This window comes from Athene noctua, chromosome 1 (genome assembly GCF_965140245.1).
Source record: "Athene noctua chromosome 1, bAthNoc1.hap1.1, whole genome shotgun sequence".
In the NCBI taxonomy this organism is placed as follows: Eukaryota; Metazoa; Chordata; class Aves; order Strigiformes; family Strigidae; genus Athene; species Athene noctua.
The window spans coordinates 122,675,062-122,692,799 of record NC_134037.1 but is presented as its reverse complement, the minus strand read 5'-3'; the positions used below and the strand labels follow the sequence as shown (position 1 = coordinate 122,692,799).

General features: G+C 36.9%; 1 protein-coding gene across 2 annotated transcripts in view; it reads right to left on the bottom strand.

The window, feature by feature from the left end:
- The window catches only part of SLX4IP (SLX4 interacting protein), a 77,080-nt gene that overhangs the window by 19,563 nt on the left and 39,779 nt on the right, over nucleotides 1-17,738 (bottom strand). For both annotated transcript variants that reach the window (XM_074915605.1, XM_074915509.1), the window contains one exon: nucleotides 1,039-1,116. In XM_074915605.1, the coding sequence (XP_074771706.1) occupies nucleotides 1,039-1,116 (78 nt within the window). The remainder of the gene's footprint in view (nucleotides 1-1,038; nucleotides 1,117-17,738) is intronic.

Below are 17,738 nucleotides of genomic sequence, written 5' to 3'. Positions count from 1 at the left end.
TCTTGTCAGGAACTTCACGTGGAAGCAAAGTTTTGACTGCAGCATCACAGGCTCTCTTTTTGGCAGCACTAGTAGCACAAGTTTATTCCAGTTAGACATTTTCATTGTTAGATTTTATAACAATCTCACTTGCTGGCTAACAAAATTACAGTATTTTTAGGTATTCACTGACACTTAAAAGAAGCTCAAATTCAATACACAGAAACCAATGTTAAGTTACCAATGCAGACACTCTGCTATTCTATTCTAGGAGGTTGGGAGAAGTTTGATGAAATATTTTAAAACAACACTCCAATCAATATGGACACAGAAAACAACTACTTGACACTTTAAGAGACAGACATAATGAATTCCTATAAAAATAAGAAATGCTTTCAAAATATCCATTCAATTATTCAATATTTTTAAGGGCACCTAATTGATTTATTCTATTTTTTTAAATACGAAGAGCTCAACACAAAGAGCAATGATTGTTATAGCTACTTTTAATTGCTGTTGGTGGGACAGGATTGATATCACTTCCTCACAGGGCATCTTGGCTTGAGAAAACATGAAAAAAAATCTGGTCCAATGACATCACCTGTGTAAAGATTTTATAGCACTGAGGTGAATGAAAGCTTTTTCTTGCATACACTTGTACTGTACCGTTGATGTCACAAGACACTCGAGCAATAATGAAGTGATTCATACCGCAACCTCTGGTTAATTCACCCTGCAGAGACTCAGTAAAATGCTGAGTCTCATCATACTTACAGAATTTGGTGTGGCTTAGCTGATTACCCTGGGGCAAGGCATACACAAATTTAAAATTAAGTTTAAAAAAAAAAAAAAAATCCATCACATATGTCAAAGAAACACATCTCTTTTTTAAGAAACATACTTGGGGGGGGGAAACAAACCAAAACCCAAAAGAAAACCAAGATCTGAAAGAAATTTTTATTAAATAGACCAAAATATGACAAAGTATTAGTTTATGTTCCTTTATTTCTCCCAGAAATGGAAAATTCCAAGTAACTCTATAAGAAACTGATTTCTTACCACGATAATGTTTCCCTACAGCACAACGGAGATTAACCCATCTCTTCATAAAGTAGGCAGTAATGTGAAAACTGCTGGCTGCAACATAAAACAAAGAGATAATAATAAGTGTAAGGGTATCTTTGGCATTCTGGTCTCAAAGTGTTGCACATCTGCGAAGATAGGATTGAGAGAAATCAGCAGCAGCTCAAGAATACAAAAGAGAAGGTAACTTTAAAGGAATATTTTTAAAATTAAATGGCTCATACTGAAATCTCAAGAAACTAGTATCTGAAGCAAGGGAAAAATCTAAACAAATTACTAACCACCAAATTTTGGTATCCAACCACAGAAATAAATTTTAATCAATTAACTGATCAGAGGTGTCATCTGCTTGATAACCTGGTGTTACAGTCACTAGACCAATAGGCTTAAGTACTATTCACTGTGATGTTTTCATACATATTCTACAAGAACACTACAGATGACCATTCACTTAACTGCCTTCTAGACAAAGGTGGTATACTCAAAGCTGATAGAAAAAATGTGAGCTATAAAAGCAAACAAACATACATAAAAGGTCTTAATTATCCACAATTCCATTGAATTAAGTGAGAAACGCATACTTTTAAACTCCTCAGTAGCTACCAGTAGACAGAGATAGCCTGGCTGACCCAGCAGGTACCTGTAACATACACAGAGGCTTCTTCAGTTTCTGTTCTTGAGAACAAAAGAAATCCTTGTGCACCAGGAGCATAAGGAAAGGACAGAAAGGATTCTATTACAGCGAAGAGACTATTAGACTACAGCTAAGGAAATCAGCTTTTCCTCTTGTTCTACTTAAATTCCCAAATGACCCTGAGTAAATCAGTTAGGACTTGATTCATAGAGGTATTTAGCAACCACTGCAACTGAAAGAAGTTAGCATCTGAGACTCCTCCTCCAGTCTCTCTGTACACCTCACTAAAATGAATGTGCAAACAAGGGTTAGTGGTATTTTCCCTAACTCTGATGGGTTTTGCAACACTTAAATTATTGTTGCTTCCAAGACCTTAGTCAGGTACCGTCGATGCAATTACCACAGAAAAATTTAAGTGCTACTGCTGTTCTTCTAATCTAGCCATTTAAAAAGAAGGAAAGCTTGTCTGTTCCAGCCTCAATCTCTACTGAGCAAGTGCTAAGGCATACATTATTTCTGAGCATAAGTCCCAAAATGCATGTCGTCTCCTGCACAGTCTACAACTCTCCTACTTGTACAAGATCTCCTGGAGCTCACCATCAAGTGCTGTTCAGCATCACCTCTCATTAAGAACTATAGTTATTGATCACAATCAATCCTTATGAAATTTATCAGTCATCTTTTTTTCTTCCCCTCAGGAAGATACTCAAAATTTTACTTCCCTTTAGAGATCAAGTCGTGACAAGTTAAACCATCCCTTAAAAATGATGAGCGCTAGAGAAAAATTTGGATGTAATCCACCAGCTTTATTAACTGTATACTTACGAGCACAATTAAAGAAAATTACTTTTAGCTATTTCCAGTTTGGCGTTCACAATTCTTTAGCATTGTTAGTAGAGTTAGTCAAATCAAAGAATTTGCCCTGTATATACATCAGTTATTAGTGTGATAATAGCATCTTCCACTGTGACCTCTGTAACACTGAAAAAGTAACATTCCTAAAAGGACAACTTTGCAAACAAATCTTCAGAGAGTCAATATTAAAAGTCTTTCCACTTCCATTTGTCTGGGATATTCCAAATGTACTTTTCTTGAGAGGAACTTAAAATGAAGAAGTTCTGCTTTTCACAGGGAAAAACACAATATTGCATTCCTGAAATCCTTTTATGAATCAGTGACATGTATATCTGTTTATTTTTCTTGCTATCCTGGTATTCTCTGACAGGTTATGTGTTTAATCATATTTGATTGGCTAACGGTCTGAACAAAATTTCAGATTCCTCTTAAAGGCCCTTAATCAGCTAGCTACTGTTCTCTGGAAGAGAACACCTACCTCAAATCCAAGAAAATAGATAATTACATAAGAAATCAAGACACCTCTACACTATTTTTGTAGTATCAACTCCAGCCTGAAAGTCTTCTATAGCCTTCACAGGGAATTGCACCTGAGCTAATAAGGTCAGCCCAGAAGGACTAACACTAGAAAATAATTTGAGTGTCCATTACTACTTACTACTTGACTTTGCTGAAAAACCCTGTAAAGATGATTTGCTGTCATTTATTGCTAACTGTGAGAAAATTTTAAGATGTATTACAGTCTGGATACCTGTATTTTGAAAATATCACACAGCCATGCTCATCAAATGTTCTGAAACCTCTTGTATGTGACATTTGATCCAATCCACAGTCAGCTGGAGTTTGCAAAACTTCCCTAGTTTTAAAGTTGCCAGAATTACTTCAGAACTATAAAAATGGTGATATCCTCTTTCTGCTTCCTTCAAGAAAAATATATTATCCAATTAACCATTCTGCTTCATGAAATAAGAAACTTAAAAATAAGCCCCACAAGAAAGCCTGCTTATTCGACAACCTCATGCAACTTGCAGCTTTTTTAACTTTCTACACAGTTACTCAGCGTGAGTCTAAGTCTGTTCTCAATTCCAGACTTGTCCACCATCAACACTAAATACTAGCACATACTAGTGTTGGCTTTGGGCAAGCTGAGGATTATGCTGCAGGGAAGACAGCCAGTATATCCTCAGCAAGGACCAAAAGCCGCTGTTCATGATATCTGGAAGGAGGCACTGACTGATATGTACCAAATGATCCATCACTAGCTCCTTTTAAGCACACCATAGAAGTTTTAATCTCAAGATACATACAGTGTTTTGCAGCCAGTAACAGAGAGTGAAAATTCACAGAGCTTAGGCTCAGCAAATCCAGTTGGCCCAATCTTCAGTTTCCTCTTCATCGTGTAATGTAGATAAAGCTCAACTTGTAGATTACCAACACAGAAGTAGAAATAAAATTGCTGTTAGTGATTGGGAGTTTTTCTTTCTTCAAAACTGCATACCTACATCATCAGATCCACAAGCAAACAAGAAAAAAAAAAAAAAAAAAACACCACACCACAAAACACTCCTACCAAACCCAACAAAATAAATAGACCCTAAAACCCATAATGTGACTGAATAAAAGTGGCTCTAGAAAAGCCACAGTTCATTTTCAGCTGAAATACGCATCAGAGTGCTGCCTCTTAAGGGAATAGCAATTTGCCCTGCTTGTTATATTTCACAGTCCCACAACACCGAGAGGATGTATCAGACACTGGCTCTTTACTGTAAGACTATCCAGCAACACTTGTTTTCCAAAGGAGTCACAGCCAAGCTGACTTGTGCTTCCAGAAGGCTGCCAAGAAGAGGCTGTGGTACAGCGTGGAGCAGTGGGAAGCCCTCTCCCACGGCTATTACGGACCATTCATCTGGGAGCCTGGGAAAATGCCTCTGAGCTGCTGAGTTATCTAGAGCAGCCTGGCAGGTGTTCACTTCCCAGCACAACCTGGCACCTGCATGGCTCTGTAACTAAATTCAGTCAAGTCTTCTCCAAAGCCACAGTACAAGCCTAAAAAGGCCAACTGCCCCCAAAACATTTCCATATTTGACAGGCACCTTTGTCTCATCCCACAGTACTTTTACACCATCTTTAAAAAAACCCACCTCTTTTTCCTCCCAGTCTAGATGCTTCACATTTCTGGCAGGTTGTTCTGGATTAGGACTGCCTCTACTTTTAGAAAGTAGCAACAAAGTAAATCATTGCAACACACAGATATTAAAAAATTAGAAGATGACTTTCTTATGTTACAATGTGAAGTAAATACATCGGTTCATTAGACTTTCTGAAACACTATGTTGTACATTTAAAAATTAAAAATCTACATTTTGCTTATGCTAGATTATTCCACACAGATTAAACTGTACTAGTAATAATGTTTACAGTATATAGAGCTTTTCATCTTCAAAGTGCTCTACAGACATATTATTACACTGCTTTTTCGCAGACATATTTCTCCACTTAAAATTATTCACCACCAAATCCAAATTCCTGATTGTTTGCAAACAAAACAAAAAAGAACATTTTATTCTAAACCTACTGTTAATCATGCAGCTTTCCTCCCCCAAAACAAATGTTCATCTTCATAGCATGTGCTCCAGTGTAGGTTGCCATTTCTAATTTAGAAGAGATTCAAAACCAAACGTTGGCATGTAAGTTTAAGTCCAAGTCTAAGATAGACCAGGGACAGCAGAAGCAAGACAACAGACACAAAAAGCTGTCAAGACTTCCTAAACCTTTTCTGGTGTTCAGCATGGGTACAGAATTTCTGTATCATCTCAGATACCAACACCAACCCCCCTCAAAAAAGGGGGCAGTTAATGACAACAAGCATCTTCACCTATTGTAAATTTTTATACAATAGTGGCTTTCAGAACAACTTGAACAGCTCAGGATGGCATCCATTCTTTCCATCCATTCTGCCTTCAGTTCATAGAATTTTTAAATAATTTCAAAAAATTTTCATTAGTTCAAGTGATAATCACAAGCAAGTACACAGGAAAATGTGTACTGATCAATGTAAAATAAAGTCCTAAAACTTTGAAAAAAGTTTAATACCTAAGAAAAAAATGTTCAGGCCAACAAATTTATATACATAAATTATGGACTAAAAGAGAAAAATTACTTGGGTGCAGTACTGAGTGAATATTGCTGCAGGGTCTGATCTTGCAGACTCTTACAGCTGCAAATAAATTCAGCTTAAACCCAAGTATAGACAAAAATAGGTTACTGATTTTTTTCACCATACTCTTTCACAATTTTATTAGTATTAGTGCTATTCTTCTATCTGCTAAATATTCTGAATGGAGGCCAGTTGCCACCACAAATAGAGATGAGAGATCTGTCCCACCCAGAATGTGGGGATAAGGTTCAGTTCCTATCAGGGAGCAGGGTCCCTGACTGGAAGACAAACATTTAACCTTTAAATGAATCTGATCAAGACAGGATGAGATACACCTAGCAGAATCCTCTCTGCTATCAGAACACTGATAACTGAACATGACACAATGTTCAAAACTGTCAGCATATGAACCCTTAACAGTAAAACTGGACTGAGCTGTTTTATGAAATCCACGATCAGGGTTGTGGGGCTCTCCTCTAGCAGGAGAGGGATGGAATTCACTCCAAAATCTGAACTATACTGGCCAAACTAGATCCAGAATAAGGCATTTCTTAGCTTGCTTGTCATAGGTATTCTGGAGGACAGAGCAGGGAAGAAAAGCATCTATGAGACCATCTAGCTGCAAAATGAAAAATGTAACCAATGGAGGTCCTGAGAACACACTAGTTCTGAAGGAGAAAGACCATCCTCCACCCTCACTAATACTTGAGATGAAGAGGCAGGCTGATCCAGTCCTGGCAAACAGCTCTTAAGATACAGTCTCTCAATACCCATTCATAATGTATAAGCAATAATAGCTAGCACCACCTGCTAACACATTCAAGCAGATAAGCACAGAGCAATGTATATGATGGTCAGTGTACCATTATCACAGACAACTGATTTCTAATAGGAGACAAGATTTGATTTCACCCTTTTGTGGATCTCAGGCTCAATGACCATATTATTAATTGCAGGTGAGGGGCTTTAACACATGAACTGCAAGCTGTTTATGAATCCTTGCTGTTTTGAACATATAAACTGTATTCCAGAGGGCTGCTTTAACCACTGCAATGCGCCCGGCAACTGAAAGGCTGAGAAAGGGCATCTGTTGCTACCAGCCAAAAGGCAGAGAGAATTGGAAAACAAACCCTGTGGTAAATGCTGACAAGTCAGCAGCAGAGGAGAATCTAAAGTCTCTTTGAAGCAGCTCTACTACCATGAAAGAGGAGCTGAGTTTAAAACTGTCTGATGCCACATTTGCAAATCAAGCTGAGCATCTCCCCCAAACTGGCCAGACACGGCTGTATCCAAACAGAGCAATGTCACTTACATGTATCACTGAATTCCTCACAGTGATAAAAGGTAGAGTCTAGATAAAATGAAACACAGACACTGTGATGGTGATGTTTGACTTGCAGGGCACTAGAGAATGCACAGAGTCACCTTTAAAGCACATGCCTCTTTCAAAAAATATGTCCTTTCAGCCTATTTGTCTCCGTGTTTTTTTCCTTGAGGATATCCATGAGCTCCATGAAATTTTTTTGATGCCATGAAATACTTGAAAGGGAGGATTTTGTATTTTAAAGGTCAGGAATCTCTACAAAGCAAAGTCTCTTCTTGCACAAAAAAACTTGACCAAAATGTGGAAATGAGCCTTTCAGAATTTAACAGACATGACTGGTTCCCCTAATTGTTCATTAGAACAACATAGTTGTGGGTACCAGTACTATGATGCTGAAAGATTTTCAAGTAAAGTCAATCAAACCTTTCAAGGATCTCCAGGCTCTATTTTTTTTCCCTGGCAATAGGAAATAACTTCTGCAAAACTTGTTCCCTGAGAGGAAAGGGTTTTAACGCTACAGCTCCCACAGCTGACAAGACTTTCATCTTCTACCAATAACAAGGTCTCTAAGCAAGGCCACTAGAAATTTCAGGACTATACTGCACCGCATGGCTACAAAACCTATGGGTTTGGTGAAAAAAGCCTGACAGCCTGCCACGGGAGACATGATGGGAGAGAATGAGAGGGAAAGAACAGCTAGTAGAAGGTATCTTCAGCAGAACTTAAAAAGATGGCATGAACGTGAAAAGGTAGTTTCTTCAAAGCTGATCTTGACATATGGCAGCAATGAAGGTTCTTGTCTTTCTTTTTTGAGGATTCCTGTTAGGATAGACCAGTGGAGCTAAGAGATAGATGTTGACGGTCATGACTCCTCTTTTCTTCTATCATCTAGAAGACACTTCAAAAGAAAGTGAGTTCTAAGAGACGTGTGTGAACTTGAACCAGCAAGCGTTTCACACTGTTGTCTGAATACACCAAGTTGTGCCAGAGGTTCATGGGTTTTTGTCTTTTCACACAACAGACTTGTTAGGTTTTTATAACAACTCAGAATATAAGGACATTCTGAACCATAACAAATAAGTGGAAAGTCCCCACAATGGAGCTTTCTGTATTTTCTCTTTTTAATCACTGGCAAATGCCATAATTAAGTCAGCTGCTGAAAGGCTCTATTTCCAAACAAGTCTCAATCTCTTTCTCCTCTCACAAGCTCTGATGCAAAGAGGATACCACCAAAAAGACTAAGAACAACCCATAATTGTGATCATCTGATCAGTGCCACTCAGCTCTAGCAGTGAAACAGGTGCTGGTTGTGGTGCACAGAGCTGGAGACTGACTGCAAAATGGTTTGTAACAACCTGCTCGTTTTAGCTCACTCAGGAATGCAGTGTTGTAAGGGACCACTTGAATTATGCAGTACCTTGCAGCTTCTAGCATAGTGTAACAGATGCTAAGTGCAAAGGAAAGGACAAAACCCAACCTCTTTGTTAATATTAAATACCAAATTTAAGGTCTTGTATACAAAAGACCAAAAATGATAAGCCTGTCTTGTGCCCTGGGAAGACAACAGAAAAGAACACGCAGGCATTGCCCACATCCTATGACACACACCTGTGCACATAACACACAAAAAAAGAGAAAACTAAGTAACTTAATTAAAAGAATAAGAGAAAGATACTCTGTAAACAAACACAAGACTGCCACCTTCTACAGTCTTTAAAGAGGCTTTGTCATTTAAGCAACTTCTCCATGGATTTGTACAATGAGTATTTCACTGGTAAAATATTTTTCTCTGAATAAATGTCATTTGCCCTGCATTAGAACAGCTCTTATCTCTTTGAAGTTGGTGGAATACATCAAGTACTGTTACTATGCCCAAAGTGCATATTCAAGATTTCACTGGACTTTTTTACCTCCTCTTTTCAAGTAAAAGTCTTTATTATTTCCTGCACTGCTAAATTTTTATTTACTTCTATACATTTTTAATAAATTAAGGCCCAGGCTCTGCAAAGCTTTGCTGGTGGTGTTTATGGTCTGTCATTTGTGCCTTTGTAGTCAATAGAAATACTCAGTGTGTAATAAACACAACGTATCTAGTGCTTTCAGTGGTGAATCAAACGCACTTAACTGCTCTCCCTGAACTACTTATGCAAAGAAAGTACGCACAGCTTTTTTCAGGAATTGGCCCTCCATCTCTACCTGGACAGATTTCTGTAAAGCCTTATAAAAATATTCCAAATATAAACAAACCCACAAAAATGTTTACAATTTTAAAAAAGCTGCATTTTCTCTCTACAGTCGTCATCGGATAATGAAAAAAAAAAAAAAGAACAAACCAAAACATTATTGTGTAATATGGTAACTTGGAAAGTTTAAAAGAAATTCCTATTCATATTTAACCAATAAATTACACCCACAATTACTTCTAGTTATAATTAAAGTAGAAAGGACTTCAATGTTCAACACATACCTACAATGATTTTTTTTCTTAAAACATAGTGACAATTTTTGTTTTTCTTGGACTGCTGGTGATAGTTTGGGGACTTTTATACTGAGACTTCTAGGGAATGCAAGGGTTAAAGATGTGTAAAACAGATTTTCTCACAGTTTAAAGAGAGCAAAACAACACATTTAGGAAACCAGACAGCTAAAAGGTCAAAACGTTACACTTCCAGGTCAAACTTCTGGTTGCAATTAAGTAAATTCCTCTAAACATTTCTAGGGAAACCATATTTCTTTTAGGTTTTATTTCAAATCCCTATTCTTTCTTGCTTACATTGTAACCAAAACAATACTGCTCTCTTCAGAAAAATTTAATAAAGAGTACTTACTTAACATTTCTTTTTAAAGGAATTTGACATTTCGTCTCAAAATAAAAATAAAATCCTTATTTTTTCCATCTCACTTAACACACATTTGAAGTAATGTCTTTAAAAAAAGGCAAAAGCCACTATCAAGTTATTTTTAAAAAAAGTCTGCTTTTTCCCTTAGAAATCATATTTCTCTTTTCATCCACTTTCATTATCTGTATTTTCATAGTAGGGATTGGTTTGGGTTTTCTGGGGTTTTTCACTAAACCAAGCTATTTTCCCCCTCCCATGCAGTTACATGAAAACCCCTCAAACCTAAGACGCTGCCGATGGTCCTGATGTATATGCTTATGTTCCTGCTAAAACAGCAATCTCATGACTCCTATCACCACCCAACAAGACTACCTGGGTCTAAAAACATAAGAATCTCTGCCCCAGTAACACACAGAGACTTCCAGAGTTTTTTCAGAAGTCCCAAACACACAGCCACAGCCTATCTGCACACGAACAAGCACAACAGGAATGCAGTGTACCCGGGCTTTGTAATCCAGGAGAGGTAGACCTGGTACACATCTCAACAACACAACTCACTATGTATGTTAGCAAGTGATATATGTAATCGTAATGTACCCAAGCTGAAAAAATTAAATCCTAAAGGCATATTCATACTACATTAAAAATTTAGCCAGACACAAAAGATATGACCAGATTCAGTCATTATTTGCAAGTGCTTTACTTCAGAGGAACACACATATTACGTAAAACTGCCTTCACTACCATATCTGTAGCATATTCCAGGCCGCACAGTCTTCGAGCTATCCCACACACACATTTGTAAAGGTCAGACAGCCAAGGAAAGTCAGGTCTATCATACTGACCAAATAATTTCTTCTCTGGTATTTTTGACATTCCAACACAAGGAATTTGAGCATTAAATGCAGACTACAGAGTCTATAAAATACTTCTAGCAGAAATCTCATTTGCCATGCTCATGAAGATTAGGAAAAGATAATTTAAAGTCAAACTTATTCTTCAGAAAATTTCAGCTGAAACTGTGAGCACTCAAAAAACCCCCAAACCTATGTGCTACCTATTCCAGCTGTGGCTAGTGCTCAAACAGGTCCATAGAATTTGATACATTGATATCCTATCCTCTGCATTCCTGTTTCCAAGTGACTACGGAAGCTTTAAAAAAACTACACAGAGCACACAAAAAAGAGTACCTTCAAGAGGAACAGATGTTACAAAGAAGAATCAGCCAGTCAAATAAGAAATGTTAAGCACTTCATGATAGATTTTCAAAATCACTCCATGTGGAGTCCAAAAATGCTAAATTCCCAACTGGGACAAACAGATGCTAAGGGCTCTTTCAAAAAGTACCTGTATGTTCCCCTGGCTTAGATGATCAAAAATTATTCCACTTTGATATTTTCGAGTGAATATCAAATCAGAAATTAAAGGTGAGGTTCATCTTGCCTAACCTGCAACATTTGCTTCAAACTAGTATCCTAAACTTCATTTTTAACTGATAATTAATTGCCTATTAACTTCTAGCCAGCTTTGATAAACTGAGACATAATTCCACTTCCACACACATGATTAACAGATACTGACTTTTTACCTAACTATATAATGAAAACTCCACAGATAAACTTTAAATTCATGTGTCTTTGCATAAACTGAAATACTAACAGCAAAATTATTATGCAAAAGTATTTGGATGCTATAGAAAGACCTTTATAGCTTAGATAGGTAAGATAGCAGCTGTCAACGTTTGTGCATGCAAACATCTTTTTTGCACACACACATACCTCTTTCATAATTTTTTTTTCCCATAAAAGTAAAAAATTGTATGGAAACAAGAGACAAAAGACCGAAACAAGAGAAAGAAACATAATTAAGACAGACTGTACTTAAAGGTTAGATGTCAAAGCTGTCTTCAACACCAAATTCTTTCTTTTCACAAAAATACACCAAGTTAAACAACTCCCCTGTTGTTTTAAATAAATGATATTTCTTTTCAATACAGTACCAACTATATAAAACACTTTATTAAAGGTATCTTTAAAATAAATGCACTATTTAGTTTCCTATCCAAGACCACAAATAAACTTCACACAGGAGCTGCAACCAGAGAAGCAGTAAAATAAGGACAACACGTTCAACCCAGCTGGTGCTGCAGCTGCACATGTCCCATGTAAGATGGGGATAGCAAATGCTAAAGTCTCTGCAAATACTAGTCTGATAATAGGAAGACAATGGTAGGTCCTTCAATCTAGAGAGTGCAGACCTTTCTCTGAGAATCTCTGAAACACACTGACTCTCTCTGACATACTAATGACTTTTCAGTTTATAGTGCAGGCTTCTTCCAGAAAAGTACAATGATAAGAAAGGCCATACTGGGTAAGATCAAAGGTCCATGCACATAAATGCTCTGCATGTAAAAGTCGCTGGAAATGGCTACAAGGGGAGACTAAATACAAGAGCCAAGAGCATATGGTTATTTCCCCAATACTCTCCCAGACTCCAAGCACTCTCAACTTAGGCCTTCATTTGATGCTTTTTTTTTCCCAAGTTGGAAGACAATGAAAGAAAAAATGACTCCATAAATCTCTGTAGTGTTCCCCCAAATTCATACATTTTCCACACTGAAGAGACCTAGCACACTTAACTATTCCCTGTATTTCATTTGTTCCCCATATTGCATTTCCTCATCTTGGACCATTATTGTGGCCCTTGGAGTTTTCCCCCATTCTATTGTATTATAAACAAAGGCGGGGGGGGGGGGGGGGGGGGAAATCACTAAAAAGAAAATACCTAAACAGTGCATAAGTATGGGGTTTGGGTTTTTTTTTTTCAAGTATCCTCTACCCCGAGGAAAGAGCAAAACAAAGTTCAGATATATAACCTTGATATAGAAGAAAAATGTTTTGGTGAAAAAAGATGCCTTTATTCCCCATTAGCTGACTGTAAAAAATAGAAAAAAAATAATCTAAAGCAAATACAGGAAATATTAAGTACAAGATACTAATCAAAACATTTTTCATAAGTTATTGCTTAAGTTACTGCATATTTCAGGGAGCTATGAGGCTCTGTTGTCACAGATAGATGAATATAAGTTTAAAGTTCACAAAGATCTGCAGGACTTGGCCACAAATCATAAATGAGTCCATTATGACAAAGCTGCAATATAATTCTTTTGAGACAGAAATTACAATGTGCAACTCGAAACTTCAAAGTTTGCTTAAAAGACTTCTGTCCCCCTCAGTCCCCTATGGCAGCTTATCTGCCATAGCTTACTTTCCCTCTGTTTGCACCCACCAAATTTTTGTGAAGTTGCTCTTTAAGCAAGATAGGTGAAATGATTCCAGTTAAAACCAAACAAAACACTGTTTCAGAGCAGAGAAGTAAGAGTTAACAGCTTGGAGGGCAGGAATGAATCAGTTTTGTTGCTACAGGATTGTAACATGGAACATACCCAATGAACATCTTACACAATTCATGTTCTACAGCAATAGTGAACATCCTAAAGCAAACTGGGGCAGTCTGAAGAGGGTGTTTTCCTTAAAAACATCATAATGTTCAAATTAAAATGCAAGGCCAAAACAGTTTGGAATATTTACCATCATGATTTATTGTATATTTTTTGTGTGCTTACAGAAGCCAAATAGTTTCATAAGCAACAGAAACATATTTTGGTATGAAATTGCATCTCATGCATTTTTTTATACTAAATAAGACATGAACTTTGACTCCAGATCTTTGTACAGCCGAACATAATAGCACTTGTAAGTCTTCCAGTGTTTCCTTTTAGTAAGCTTATCAGAAGTTAATGTCTAAAAATTGAATGTCTGGGACTTCTACCTGTTAAAAAAGTTGTTAGGTTTGCAAAAAGCAATTAGGGGAAAAGATGGACACTCACACACAGAGAAAACATGATCACAATAAGCCCAATTTCCTTAGAAAACTAGGCTAAAAATAAAATAAAAAAATAAATATACACAATCCCAGAGAAAGCAGATAAAATCAAGCTGGGAGCTCACTGTGCCATGTGACAGCATGCTCTCTAATTATTTTCACTGTAGAAGAGACTGTACAATAAAAAGATCTGAAATCAGAGCAAAAATGTTCCACCCTCAAGCCAAGAAAAACAACAAGGATGCTAGGGAAGGAATGCAAAAAGATCTGAAAATTACTTGTAGGATAAACACAGTTCACTTTTTCCTCCCTCAAGATGGGGAAGAAGGTCAGTTTACAAGATAACTTCTTCCTTCCTTCCATTTCTAATGTGGACATTTCTACCTGCCATATTCTCTTTCTGAGTCCTCCTTTTTGTTTCCTCTGTGCCTAGGTAAATTTTGTCTTCTTCCTTACTTGTCCACAGTCCTCCCTTTGTCATTCGCCTGTATTTAATAGTTCCACTCAGTCCTCTTTATAGCCTCCTTTTACTTAATTCTCATTGCTCTTAATCAGAAACAGCCACCTTCTGTGGAACATGAAAGAACAGGCTCTGCTTTTAACTTGCTTAAGTCTACAGTAGGTGAGCATTACGACAGAATAGCATGCTTGACATCATCACTAAAAAACAGTACATGTTATTGAGCAGTGCAAGCCGCTCAAAGTGAAAATGTATAGCGCATTATGTTAGAACATAAGTTCTAACTTTAAAGATTATACATTACTAAGTGTAGCAGTATTTTTATAATGAGAGAAATTCTCTAATACATGTCTTTGGTTATTGGATGGCTTACATTCACTGAACTTCAAGTAATGCAAGCAAACCATACCTGATCAATACCCTTCTTGCAGGATTTTGGCCATGCAGATTAGATGAAGGCAAAATTAAGTCTTTGAACATCTACCCCATTTTAATTTTCTCTTAAAAGAATAAAACAAACCAAAATCAAACACGTTTGGACATTAATTAAACACAGGAAACAGAGTTTATACCAAAGCCTATGTCCAAAGACTAAATTAAAGCTTACTTTGGCATATTGTTCATACTGGCCATTTGGGAGGGGTGGGGAAATTGTTCAGACAGAAGGAAGAATAGGAAGAACTTGCTTGTCTTGGCTACCTTCTCTCATTTTTCCATTCTTCCTTTCTTTCTTCTCTTGTGTGTAACACCCACAGATTTCCTAATGAGATGGTATGCGACCCACCACACACTGCTGTGTGGGTGTAACTTAAATGAAAAAGAAATGTAAATTAACAAGTAACATGCATGGATATTTATATAATGTGCCACAAAACTGAAAGGTGGTATTAAATAATATTAATATTAAACATCATGTAACACTGATATTAAAAAGAAATTGTGATAGGTGAAACTTTTTTCTTCAAAATTGTTATGGTAGCCAGCTTAACAGTATTCTCTGCTAAACAGACCTAGACAGCAGGATGAGATCTGCTCAAAGTAAGGTAGCTTCCGTTTCTGAAGGAAATCCTCATACAACAATCTTCGGTATTAGAGGTAGTCTAAAATCTTACTAATATTGGTTCTAATAAATTCTGAATACCTCCTGCAACGTGGAGATCAAACTAATTAAAACTGATCTGAAAAAATGCGAGTTCAAAGAGGGGTGGAATACTGACCTGGGATACTTGAAGTAGTAAATAAGAAGCTAATAAGCATCTTAATGTTTCTTCTGTAGATACACTCTTCCTTACAACAGCGAGGGTTTTACAGCAGTGAAACTCTAGACACAGACTTGCCTAACTTTAGGCAAAAGAAACTAGATACAGTTTGAAGAGCTCAAGAACTTTTAATAACCTCCAAATGCAACAATAGCTGCAAGCTTAAACATTTCACCAGCAGCACCTACAGTATGTGTATGTAGTTAGCCACATACCAAGCTTGTGCATTTCTCTGTGTACTACAAAAAGCTGTCAGCCAAACACTGGCCAGCTATCTTGCATTTCACCTATTTGTGAAAAAACACAAAAACATATCACTGTACTCTACAAACAGAACCTGTGATCCTAGAGAGAAAAGCAAAACACAAGAGGTTTTGGAGCCATGTTTGAGTGATAACTGCTAAAGACTATTAAGACTTGTGGCCCACCTAAAAGGGTCAGTCCCTTCGAGGTACATCCCAGCTTTTCCGGTGAACACCCACCTATTCTGTTATTTCCTTCTCAGGTAAGAACAGACTTGAACATAACTTGAATAAACTTGATTCTTGGACTTGAACAAAGCACGCCTTTCTTACAAATTACAGCCCTAAGCAAAGCAGGCTGAGAGAAGAGGGAAGAGATGGATGTGGAAATTAAGCTCAACATGAATGCTCGTTATCACAGACTGGTTTCTTCTTTTATTTCTTTAGTGTTAATTAATAACAGTGAGATTAACTGCAGAAAACCGATGGAACAGTAATTCTGCCTCATCCAAAGTAAATATTCTTTAATCTAAAACTGTCACAGATATTACTGATGACCTCCTCAAATGCAAATCCTTAAGTATTTCAGTTTCAGGAAATAAGGGGAAGAGTCAAGCAGAAGATCAGTTCACAACCCTGGCATAGTATACCAGTATTTTTACTGAAAAGTTCTTGATATAAAAGAAAATATAAGACCCTAAAATCTCATGAACACCCTCAAATTAGTGTTGCATCTTTCTGCATATATAAGAACAACTATGATGTCGAAGTTTTATCTTAAAAAATCACTGGTTTTGAAAGTCTACTTTTTCCTGAGGCAGGAAACTTTAAAAATAAAGAATAAAAATTAGCACTCAGTAAAAGAAAACACAGAAAAACCTCAACAAAACTCAGAAATTCTGATCCCACCTTCTTTAATTTCCCTCTGCTTTCACTGTAAGGAACTTCTATTTGTTCACTCAAAACCAGAAAAATATGAGGGTCTGAAAGTTTATGTGTTTCATAACTACTAATAATACTGTAAAGGGATAAAATGTAGTTACAATTTGCAAGGGAAAAAAGGGTTTGAAAATCCTTTGGTGTCCTGAAGCACTTTTTGCTTATGCAGTACCGTGTTCTCGTGGGTGGAAAAAACCTCTCCTGTCATGCCGTAACAATCTGGCTCCCATGTATGCCTATATTTTGCCATAATAAGCAAACCATACAGTATTTAACCTGTGTTTTCTGTATTAAAACCACTCAATATTGATAATAGTGTCTAAAGCTGCAACCATCAACTAGACTTCTATAGGAATATACCTTTTCAATAACTGAAAACACTGAGGCAAAGAATTTGTTCAGAATTAAAACTGATAATATACATTGAATTAAAAAATTTGTATCAGTATACTGATAGTATATTCTAAGTATGTAATTACTTTCACTGTGGAATTCATATTTCAGTAGAGATCTAGTTCAATATATTTAAGAAAAAGTGAGAAACCATAGACACAGGGCTTTACCACTGCAGCCTTTCTTTTCTGTGACAAGTTTATAAAATGCTCCAGGTTGGTAATAAAAAAAAAAAAAGTCATTATTTCCGAAGAACTATTTAAAAATAAATTGCTTGTGAGATATAACATCAAAGGATAAGTCTATCAACTGCAAAACCCACCATGATGACCACAATAGCTAGTGAAATAACATTAAACAAAAACTGGCAAGCCATTTAGCCCCAAAGCTAAGCTAACATTAGAGCACAAGCTATAGTGATCATTATCTTTAGTTTAAAACATGCATGTACGGAAATTGCACCTATTAGTCTCACCACCCTCACACACACACACACACAGAGTTCCAGTCGGGTAAATGCTCTTACTACTGTTCTCTTCTGCACGCTAATTACTCCCTAGGTCATTGTTGCTACTGCCAAGCCTGTAGTAACACTGGTGAAATGACAAATGCTATTTATCACATCACAGCAACTTTTTAAGACTGAACAGGCTGTCAGAAGAGGGAGAAGATATTTCTCAATTAAAAA